Source organism: Puma concolor, chromosome A1, assembly GCF_028749965.1.
Source record: "Puma concolor isolate L17-30 chromosome A1, mPumCon1.1.hap2, whole genome shotgun sequence".
NCBI lineage: Eukaryota > Metazoa > Chordata > Mammalia > Carnivora > Felidae > Puma > Puma concolor.
The window spans coordinates 52499598-52511937 of NC_141667.1; the positions used below are offsets into that span (position 1 = coordinate 52499598).

A 12340-nucleotide genomic window follows, 5' to 3' on the forward strand; every position below is an offset into this window, starting at 1 on the left:
CCACCATTAACTGAGTGTTTACTCTGTGCTAGTTGTTGTGCTAAGGGCTTTTCATGTGATAACTTAATTCTTAGAAAAGTCCTATGATGTAGATCTCAGAATCTTTATTTAACAGATAGGAAAACCAAGACCCAGAGAGGTTAATTTACTCAAAGCCAAGTCTGTCAAACTAAAAAGTCCCTGTTCTTACCTGCGATGCGATACAAGCTCTTTTAGAAAACTGACCTTAATGACATCATACTAGCTTTTCCTGAGAGTGTAGTCTGATTGTTAAATTTAACCCTGCAAGATAATTAACTGCCATGCTGGCAAAAAAAAAGAGTAGGAAAAGTTTCCCAATTTAGGTTTCTCTAGCAGTTTTTAAAAAAAAAAATTTTTTTTTTTAACATTTATTTATTTTTTAGACAGAGAGAGACAGAGCATGAAAAGGGGAGGGGCAGAGAGAGAGGGAGACACAGAATCCGAATCAGGCTCCAGGCTCTGAGCCGTCAGCACAGAGCCCGACGCGGGGCTCGAACTCACAGACCATGAGATCGTGACCTGAGCCGAAGTCGGACGCTTGACCGACCGAGCCACCCAGGCGCCCCTCTCTAGCAGTTTTTAAAATGTTTACTTATTTATTTTGAGAGGGAAAGAGAGAGAGAGAGCACGAGCAACGGAAGGGCAGAGAATCCCAAGCAGGCTCCGCACTGTCAGCTCAGATCCAACTAGCAATCAATCTTACGAACCAAACCGTGAGATCATGACCTGAGCCGAAATCAAGAGTTGGACACTTAACCAACTGAGCCACCAAGGTGCCCCTAGCATTTCTTTAAGGCAAAAAGCAAGACACATCCTCAGGACCCCAATGCTTCTTTCTTTGACCGTTTCAAGAACAAATGCTTCCAGCAGCACAAGGGCATTAGATACTTACATATAACCCTTAAACTTGTTGAGGTGGTTGTTGGGTTTCTCACACACGATGGTGTTGCAGAAACATTCGGGTTCGAACCGTACCTCCTGTGTGTGAGAGAGATCACCATGAGGTTATTAATTCAGAGGAATTCAGTTTTAATAGGATCACTAGGAGAGCTAATCACTGTTAGAAGCACTGCGAATAAGGTAATCCCTGCTTTGTCACACTGCAAGAGTTACAAAATGTGAGAAGAAAAGTGAAATCCTCATTAAGAAGGAGGAAGTAGGTGCAATGAAAATGCTGGAAAGTCGGATGTAGGGCAGAGGGAGGCTCCTGCCTGGCTCACATTTCTCTGGCAGTCCTGGGTTTGAGTTTCCTGACCAGCACTGTCCAACGGAGCTCACAGCGATGATGGGAGTGTCATAAATCCTCACTGCCCAATGTGGAAGCTGCTAATCATGTGTGCCTGGTGAAATGTGGAAATAGGACCAAGAAATCGATTTTGAAATTTTATTTAATTTTAATTAAAGCTAAATAGCTACATGTGGCAGGTGGCTACCACATTGGGCAGCACAGAAATAATAAAAAAGAGATTATAAATCACACCACCTAAAGGTAACCAGAATTAATATTCTTGTGTGTATAATACTTCCAGGGTTAAAATACATATATACATGTGTGTGTGTGTGTGTGTGTGTGTGTGTGTGTGTGTGTGTAAATTGTACAAAGCACATACATGTATAATGTGCACACATTTATGGATTTTGGAAGATGAGATGGTGTTCATATAAACTGAAAGTTTTTACATCTTAAATTTTTTATACATCTTAACACCTGGATAGAAACCTGGTGTATGAATGCCACCATGTTCATTTAACCATTTCACTAGAGAACAGTTATATTGTCTCAATTTGTTTTTCTGTTGTAAACATGATGTGAAAACTGTAGCTAATACACAGGCTTTGCTGTACTCTTGCTTCTTCTAGATGCTGTGATGAGGACATGCTATCATTATATAAATAAATAAATATTTATATAATAAATAAATATATATATTTATATATATATATATTTTAGAGGGAGAGGGAGAGAGAGGGAGAGAGAGAGAGGCAGGAGAGGGGGAGAAAGAATCCCAAGCAGGCTCCACACCCAGTGCAGAGCCTGATGCAGGGCTTGATCCCATGACCGTGAGATCATGACCTGAACTGAAATCAAGAGTTGGATGCTCAACCAACTGAACCAGCCAGGTGCCCCACATATTATTTATTTTTACATTTATAATTATTCTATGAAGAATACTAATCATCCTCTCTTTAGGGATGGAAAAACCATGGCTCAGAAGGGTAGGTAGGCTGCTCATAGCTGTACCAGCACTGGGATTTGAACCCAAGTATGACTGCAGGCCCCTTGTTTTCTACTTGCACAGCATGCTGCCCCCTCCCGCCCAAGTAAACATTCCTATAGCTAAGTACTTCAGACTCATTCTTGCCTTTTTCTCCATGATTTCTCTTTCATTAGGTTATCTCGTTGTACAATATCTTAGAGTCCAATGTTGGGGGCAAGGGACACAACTGGAGAAGAGGAGATCTTGCTTTCTATCCACGTTGGCTAATACTCCCTTCAATTCTCAAGCCTCAGTTTCCTACTCTGTAGACTGGGGCTAACACCACCTTCCCTGTCCATTTCATTTGTGTCTGGAAAGATAGAATTCATGTGGAAAGTTTTAGCAGATGTAACATGCTATGTAGAAGGAAGGAGTGTTAAAGATGGGATTAGAAATGGTTTCCTGGGTAGAGCTTTCGGCATGGGGCCTGAATTTATTGCCAAAAGCTTCAAGGTACAGCTGTTCAAAGGGGCAAATTGATTAGAAGAAATGATAGCATTTTCTGGCTTCGTATAAATATACTGTCCATTGGATCTGTGGGGGCGCCAACATAAATAAACTCTCCACTCACTTGAAATAAATTACCCATCCAGGAGTTTCTAAAAATATGGTCCTTTTCTCTCCAGGTATCGATTCTTTCAGGGACAAACACTTGCCGAGTCCTGAGATGATGACAAATCACGCTGTAATTTGTCAGCTGCTTTCATGCCTCTGATTAAGCCGTGTGCTTCACTCTGAGCTATACCTCTCGGCTCATTGCAGGCTTTCTAAATCCAAACTCATTTCAGGTATGAGTGGCAGCGGGTCTCAGAGCTAATGATCCTGCTGCAGTCAGTCCACGGTGTCTGTTTAATCATACCCAGCAGATGCCAGCAATGTGAGGTTTGCGACTTTTGTCCCTCAGCTGGGGCTTCCTGGTCACCTTCCTCCTCAAGTGTCCCTTGTTCTCTTTTTCTTCTGGGAACTGGCCTTGGGTCCTCTGTCTCCCTCTATCCTGGAGAGGTGACTTCGCCCTTTCTAATTACCTTTTCCCTGGGCTTCCTACTTCCTTCCTCAAGATGGGCTGTGAAGAGGGGCATGTGGGTCTTGCTACCTTCCAAGATAACCTCTCAGGATTACTTGTTCTGAAGGACTTGCTATAGCCACTCCAGGGAGTTGCCAGGAGAACCAAGGATAGGAAAGCATGGGGGGGGAACACTATACGAAACCCTATAAATCTGTCAGGGTCATTATTTTTTATTTTTAATGTTTATTTATGAGAGACAGAGCATAAGCTGGGGAGGGGCAGAGGGAGAGAGAGAGAGAGAGAGAGAGAGAGAGAGAGAGAGAGAGAGAGAGTATATCCAAAGCAGGCTCTAGGCTCTGAGCTGTCAGCATAGAGCCCATTGTGAGGCTTGGACTCATGAACTCTGAGATCATGATCTGGGCCCAAGGCTTAAGCAACTGAGTCACCCAGGTGTCCTGAGGGTCCTCATTTTAACCTTGGTCAGAAGTTTCTGATTCCCTTCTGATTCATTACCACACAGCTCTTTTTAGCTTGCGGATGTAGCCTACCTATCTGACATTTCTTTCCGACTCAGCCCTTTACCTGAGAAAGCCCCAATAATAAGCAAAAAGGCCTGGGGAGCCATCAGGGTCCAGGAAAAGATAAAGCCTTTCCAGAAAGGAAGGTGTATGTCTCTGCAGTTCTTCAGGCCAGACCCACCTCCTCTGAACACACACAATGTGCCAGGCACCTGTCATTAGGTTCTCACAGTAACTGGTAGATGTGCAAATGGAGACTGAAGTAAAGCAATTGTCTTGTGGCTGGTAACAGGACCATGAATGCCCCTCAAATCACTGGAATCCAAAGCTAATTACCATCATTGTTGTCGCCATGGTCAATTGGTGTTACCATCATCGATATGTTTAATCCTCTTTGTCCTCCTATTTTTACGGTTCTTGCCACAGCACTTATTGAGTGCTTGCTGTGTGCCAAGAACCAACTAAATATCTTATATACACTATTGCCTTTAAATTACACAATAATGCTATCAGGTAGGTATGATTATTATCTCTATTTTACAAGTGAAGGAATTAAGGTCAAGGAGATCCAGTGATTTTCCCAGTGACACACAGATAGCAAAATGAGAACACAGGATTTAACCATAGGACTTCTGATGTCATATGGTTTGCTCTCTTAAACCATGGTGTTATTTTGATGCACAAAGGAAAGATCAGTGTTTAAGGTCTCCTGTTGGCTCCATTTCCTTTCCCATGTTCCTTTCCTACTTTTTATAATTGAAGTATCTGATATAATAAATAAATTCATATATGTGGAATTAAAAAACCAACCCCCAAAACACTGAGCTCATAGATCTAGAGAACAGATTGGAGGCTGCCAGAGATGGGGTGGGTGAAATGGGTAAAGGGGATCAAAAGATAATAAACTTTCAGTTAAAAAATAAGTCATGCAATGCAATGTATAGCAAGACTATAGTTAATAATATTGTACTGTTCCTTTGAAAGTTGCTAAGAGTACATCTTAAAAGATCTCATCACAAGAAAAAAAATTATAACTGTGAGGTAATGGATGTTAACTAGACTTATTGTGATTTCACAGTATATACAAATATGAAATAATTATGTTATGTACCTAAAACTAATAAGTGACTTATATCTTAATAAAAAAATAAGCAAACCCCAATGCCTAGAAATCATCATTATTATCATGATCATGATTAGCATCATCCTTTTTAATGTGGGTCAAATAAGGAAGCATAAAAAACCTAAATTACATAATATTGTCATGATGACCTTTGATTTGCCTCTATTGAATGTTTTTGATTGTTTCTAAAAGATTTCTATATTTTATAAAAGGTTTTTCTTATAGTCATTGGCTCACTCTCATCCTTTTTCTTAAGATCTATATAGACAGCTAGTTGGTAGGCAGGTCAAGGCATTTCTAGACCAGAGTATCTCAACTTTGGCACTATTGACATTTTGGGCTGGATAATTCTTTGACTTTTAGCAGCATTCCTGGTCTTTAAGAACTTGATACCAGTAGCACTCTCCCCTTCTGCCAGATGTGATGACCAAAAATGTTTAAGGACATTGCCCAGTGTTTCCTGCATAGAACTGAGCATTGCTTTAGAACAAATTCAGGGTAAGGAGATATAAAGTTGCCCAGATTGAGAACACCCTCTAACCTATCTGTCCATCAGGAGAGGACACGATAGGATTTTTTTTTTTCCTTTCTCTTCAATTGGAAAAAAAAGGTTAGGTTTTATGACTGGGGGGAGGGAGGGTCCTAATGACTTGTAATAAGAGACATCTGCATATATCACTCTATACTATATAAACTATGGAGTCTATTATATAAGCATGGTGGGGGTTTCCGTGCAATATATGTATTGTGCTAAGGTTAAAAATAAAAGGGAACTGATAATGGAAAAAAGTGAATTCCTTGTCTAAAATATAGTAGAAAATATATAGAAAAGACCACAACTAATAACCAATGCAATGTGTTATCTTTTCCAAGTATATTTGCATTTTAAAGTGGGGTACCTTCAAAGGGTAGAGGTTAAGACCCTACCTAGATAGGGGACATTCTTTTGAGGATTGTATACATACATACATACATACACATATACATATATTAATTTTTTAAACACTTAAGAGGGTTTTTTTTTTGCCACCTCCTCTGCGAAGCCCACCCAAATCTCCATAGACCCTTTCACCCCAGACAATGAGAATTGTTCCTTTTTATGTGCTTCCACACCACACAGCTCGTGACTCCATTTAACACTTACATATCTGAATCTATGCTTCCTCTCATAGCCTGCTAGCTTCATCTGGGACATCTCCCATAATACCTTGTGGCAACAGGCATACCACCAAGACTTGTTGAGATAAGGTTAGTACTGGAGAGGGTGATATTAGGAATGTATATATTGAAAGGTGATGGATGAAGAGATGAAAGGAAGACCTCTCTGTAAAGATCACCCAAAACAATTGGGAAAAGCCCCAGGGACAAATCTTAACTTTGATTCATGGGAATAGGACTTCTTCTTGTAAGGAAATTCTTTGGCTCACCTAATTAAAAAAAATAGATAAAGTCCTAGATCCCAACATTCCAACATGGGCCAGACTAGTCTCTTATCCATTCATTCATGTATTCAAACATTTATTGAATATCCATTATATATGAGGCATGGAGGAAAGTGAGAATCAGAAAGAAGGGAGAGTTTCTTCACTTTTTTTTTAATATTTATTTTTGAGAGAGAGTGACAGAGCATGAGCAGGGGAGGGGCAGAAAGAGAGGGAGGTACAGAATCTGAAGCAGACTCCAGGCTCTGAGCTGTCAGCAGACAGCCCAACGTGGGGCTTGAACTCATGAACCATGAGATCATGACCTGAACCAAAGTTGGATGCATAACCGACTGAGCCACCCAGGTGCCCCACCAGGGAGAGGTTTCTGACACAAGTCAATTATTGCAATCATAAAATAACTCAAAACTCCCAGATTATCCCAGGTACATCAATGGCAATATGTATAACCCTTCTTTGGGGTTAAGGTATCCTCACTGACCTACGGCTCAGAACAAACAAGCTGCATCCCCCAAGGACCACTGGGAAGGCCAAGGTTTAGCAAACAGGATGAAATATGTTCTAGTAGCCAGAATAGGCTATTTCCCCTGCACTGACCTCAACTTTTATTTTCCTAGACTTATTTTCCACTGTTCTTCACAAATGAATTTCAAGTTGATTAATAAATATGATTATATGAATGTATTAATGAGTTTTTGAAATTATTTGTAGTAGATAGTTGCTTTCTGGCTACCCACCTTCCAATCTGCTCTCTTTTCCTTAACAATCCTTTGACTTCCTTTTGAGAAATTACCTCTCCTCTGTGCTTTGTAATGTTGATGAATTCTAAGTCAGGATGCCCTTCCCATTAGACTTGCTCACTCTGGGACTTTGACTTGAGTGCAATGACTCAAGGAAGGAAAAACAAATGAGATCATGAAGTAATTGCTTCTTCCAATACTCTCCCATTGCACTGAGATTTCCTTTTTTTGGTTCTTTTTTGGGAGCTGGGGTTTCAACTTTCCTTTGATTCTGTGAGCCAGACTGTGTGATTCTTCTTCCCTTCTACCCTACCTCCCACCACATTTTTGCAAGGATACTATTTTGCTTAAGTTAGCCAGAACTATTTCTGCTTCTTGCAAAAAGAAGTCTGATAAAAATAGTGGCCTATTCATTTGCATGGATAGATCTCCATCTTTAAAAACTAATGATTTTTATTTATTTGGTGAAATTGCAGTTCACAAAATGCTGCCCCTTATTTACTTGATCTTAATCGATCTTCCCAGATTTCCTGTAGAGAGTTCAGGACAGGTTAGTCCCATTTTATTGGAAAGAAAACTGAGTGTTGATTGTACTAAGTAGCTTGCCCAAGGTCACACAGCTCATGAGCACCAAGGTTTGTCTGATTCTAAAGCTTATACATGTCCTTTCCTTGATGTAAGCATTTAATGCTATCTGCCCACAGGAAAAAAAACCCTCTGGGCCTTTTTCATGCTTATTTGCAGGTTTTCCATATTGATAATTCTCTTAAACTTCCATTGCCAAGCTCAAGTGTTAGACTTCTTAAGGACCCATGTGTCCACCACAGACAATAGCAATCTCTCCTTCCTTTGAACAGACAATTCTTAATATCCATACTACTCACTTGGAACTTGTAATATCTTACACTCTTAATAGTTAAATACCAAGCCATTTCTACAAGCCAATTGGTAGATTCAACATTGCAACTTATCTACAAATCCCTATATGCAGCAAGAAGCCATCTGTAGACAGAGTAAAAATAAGTCTCATACACATGGTTTTCCAATTTCTGCAGGGATTCTTGAGATCAGCAAATTACAAATCCAAATCCACAGCTTTTTGTTTTATTTTCATAATAATGGACAAAGGACAATTGCTTTCAGGTATGAGGGTTGGGGAGGGGTAAGGTTTTCAAAGATTTTTGATAATCACAAAGGGTCTTTAAATTAAAAAAAAATAGGTACCCACAGTCTTAAATTCTTAGAGGATAAGAAGTATACTTTAGATCACTTTGAAACCCCACCACGGTCATTAGGAAATATTCAAGAAAGAGTCTGTTAGTAGAAGAGAGACAGAAGTCAGCTAAATTTTTTCCTTAAACACAGAATGTACTTATTTACGGAGTTTTTACTTTGATCCAGGGACATGTGTGAAAAAGAATTGAATCCGGGATGACCAAGCTTTGGTGCAGCTCTGTCTCTGTTTCTACATGACCCTCAGGGTAGATGACTAGAAAATCAGCCCCATACTGGAGAGAGGATGGCAAAGCAGAACTAAGTCTTTGTGGAGGGCTCATGGAGGTGGAGCCAGGTTTCAGATACACAGATTACAGCCTTCCAGGGGCTACACAGGAGATACACCGCATGCAACCTTAGGAGAATACTCTTTAAAGTTTCGCTTCTTTTTTAAAGCTTATTAGTTTGGAGAAAGCTCAAATCAAATGTTCTTCACTCCCTAGCTGCTGATCCAGGTGACTGAGGTTTCCTTCCTGGCATACAAATAAGCAACCCTCTGATTTCTGAGAATTCTGTCTGAAAAATAATGATAGTTACCAGCATTTGATAACCTTCCTGTCCCTGGCCAGTGGTTGAGGTTCTTTTCAAGATAACCTGCAACAGAGTGACTGGCAGTTACTTTCCTTTCTGACTCTGGGTGAGGAAATGATCTGCATATGCAATCACCTGGGTGTGTGTCCCTGCCTGCTCAAGAGATTCCCACCAAACCACACAGACTGGGTTACAGGGCTGTGGGCAGGAGATGCGATCTAAGGATTCCATACAGTCTTGTGTGGCCTTTTTTCAAGTGTACAAATGTTCTGATTCTTATTCAGGGCTAAGACTAAATTTAATCTCAAAATCAAGTTATGACATTTTCCAAGCTATAAGGCATGGGTTTGACATGCCAAGAAAATACTGGGAAAAGAATGATGTTTTCTGTCATTCTTAAAAGGAAACAATTACTAATTGTTCATGGGACTGTTTATTAATAAATGTCTTTGTGATTCCCTGTTAGAGTATAGAGTCACAGCCTCTCTCTCATTTACAGCTGAACACTATAGCACCTGGCACAGAGGATATATTCAAGGACCCACTGGTGAATCAGTGAGTGAATACATGATACCTGAAATATGGACATCTGCCACCAAGTGGGCAGTGCTGCCTTAACAGAATACAGTGTTAAACTGGCAAATTTTTTCTGCATCCGTTTTTCTTGCTGTGGATAACTGAGACCAAAGAAAGTAACATGACATCCAATATTTTGTACCTCATATTTTTGTCAAAGAAGATCACAAAAAAGACAGTATGAATTCTGGTTTGAGAAACTTCAATATTAAGTTAGTCACAGAAGAGATGACCATAATGTGTCACCTCTCATGAACAACAACAAAATATCCTAGCACAGATCTAATCAGATACTAGTTGGGTAAATGAATTTATTGACTGAAACACAGTGAGGTAGGCACTACTGCTGAGAGTGATAAGTCTATGGAAGCACAGAGGAAGGAGAGATTCACTCTGGGTACATTGCAGAGGATGTTGTGGAGGCAGAGAGAAGGCAGATAGGGAAGGAAGGTTTTGTAAGCAGGAATACCACTAGGGGCATGGGAGAAAGACAGACAACCTCAGGCTTCTCTCCTTAAGGATAGAGGAACTTGGTCAACAGTAAGTTGGGTGTATATAGCATAATTATATAATGGATATTTATTGCTGAGCCGCTCAGAACTCTCCTGCACCTAGACCAATTTCCACCATACAGTTGAAGCAGAGGATGCCTTTCCCTCTGGCCTGAGTTAATTGGTCCAGGGGTGGGTACATAATACCAGCCAGACCAACCTGTGTCTCTTTCCCAGTCCCTCTCAAGAGGTGAAGCTGTGAGTGTAGGTCTGTTTGTGAGAGATGAAAGCCAAATACAGAGAGAAACACAGACAAAAAAATGAGCATTGCACTGATGGATTCCAAATTTCTGGTTGACATGACCCTAAGGCCCAATTCACCCTGTTTTCTTTCAATAAAGTCTCTGTCTAAGCTATTTTGAATTGGGGTTCTGTCACATGCAGTCAAGAGTCTTGACTAATCCTTATACTAGATTGGTATGGTTCTCCTTTGAGGCATCAAATATTTCCCACATTGGGCTGAAATACTCACAGTTATCCTTAGTGGTTAAGACTGTGAAGACCACTATCAAAATGTAAATATGTTATCATGGGGTAGGGAGACAGTGGGAAAGAAGAAAGCTTGAAGCTATCATCTATTAACACCTTTAGATGATTATATCTTTCATATAACCTAGCAGAGCTTCCTCATAAGGCCCTAAACGGACAAAAATTAAAAAAAGACTTTTTAAAAATGTTTTCTAACATTTATTTGTTGTTGAGAGACAGAGTGAGACAGAGCACAAGCAGGGGAGGGGCGGAGAGAGAGGGAGACACAGAATCTGAAGGAGGCTCCAGGCTCTGAGTTGTCAGTACAGAACTGGAAGCAGGGATCTAACCCATGAACCATGAGGCCATGACCTGAGCCAAAGTCAGATGTTCAACCAACTGAGCCCCCCAGGCACCCCTAAAAAAGACTTTTTAATAGAAGTTTTCAAATAGTGCTAAACACTGGGAAGGAGAAGGGATCTCCCATGTTTGTGGTGTGTGTGTGTGTGTGTGTGTGTGTGTGTGTGTGTGTGTGCATGCCTGCGCACGCGCTCATGCCTTAGAAGACCTCTGGAGGGGAGAATCACCAAAAAAAGGTCAGAGGACTGCAAAAAATAAAAGTAAGTTTTTTTTAGGGTTGTGTCCATCATGGTCTCATTATTATCATTGCAAATAATTGTATAGTTTCATTATTTTCATATTTGTGAAATTGTATTTATTTGAGAAATAAAATAAACATGTAAAGGGATCTAAGAATTACTTTAGCAAAGGGAAAAATAATCAGGTACATCCAAATTGCCTTCCAAGTTTGGCATAATCCTGCATTAGCTGAGGAATCTTTGATAAGATTTAATCTTTTAGAAATTGTTTCCCCATCTTGAAATTATTACTAATTCTTCCCTTTCTACTTCTAAGGATTGTTTGTGTCAAATATCAAACTACAGTATACTTTGTACTACAGAGGCTAATTGACTGTCTAATGTGGGAGAAGGACTTACATATTTAATATTGGTGAGGTTGTGTAAAGACCTCTAGTCCTGAATTTCAAGTACCAGCATAAATCCTCATCTATTTAATCTTTAAAAAGTTCTAGTTCTGTCCATTTAATGGCACAGAAATAATGATCAATCCAATACCAATATGTACCTTCAACATGTACTTATTGTGATTTCTAAACACCATTTTCTCTTAAAAGGGACTAGATCTATTGAAGACTATTGAGGTCATGAAAAAGAGCTCAGGATCCAATGTGAAGAAGGTCCCACTGGCTAAAAATGGGGCAATCAATAAAGATAACAAACGCACTGATTTGACACACATCAAATATGTTAAATCCATGAGTGCATATTGATAGTAAAATAGACAAACTCATTGGTCACCTGTGCAGGATGGTAGGGAATCAATTCATGCAACAGCGACATATCCACCCACAAACACAAATCTAACCTGAATCAGATTTAGGCACTAGCTCTAACTGCCAATTTACAGAAATACAATGAACAGGGAGACATGTTAAATGACATAACTGGGAGACAATGCGATCAGCAAAATCCAGACTATGGGAAATTTCATAGAACAAACAATCTTATTTATTCAGCAACAAGAACTAAATATACAAGAAAAACAAACAAACAAAAAAAAAGAAAGATGAATAGGGAACCTATCGAATAAAAGAGAGTTAAGCTTATCTAAGTGTTTAGACTTATTTGGATTCTGCTTTTTTTAAAAAAATGTTTTTATTTATTTTTGAGAGACAGAGAGAGCAAAAGTGGGGCAGGGGCAGAGAGATGGGGGACAGAGGATCCTAAGCAGACCCTGTGCTGAAAGCAGA

The 12340-nt window shown here is 39.8% G+C and overlaps 1 protein-coding gene across 1 annotated transcript in view; it reads right to left on the minus strand.

Annotated features, from left to right (window-relative positions):
- Positions 1-12340, minus strand: part of ATP10B (ATPase phospholipid transporting 10B (putative)) — a 270818-nt gene that overhangs the window by 68225 nt on the left and 190253 nt on the right. The window contains exon 5 of the mRNA XM_025924747.2: positions 914-999. Within this exon, the coding sequence (XP_025780532.2) occupies positions 914-999 (86 nt within the window). The remainder of the gene's footprint in view (positions 1-913; positions 1000-12340) is intronic.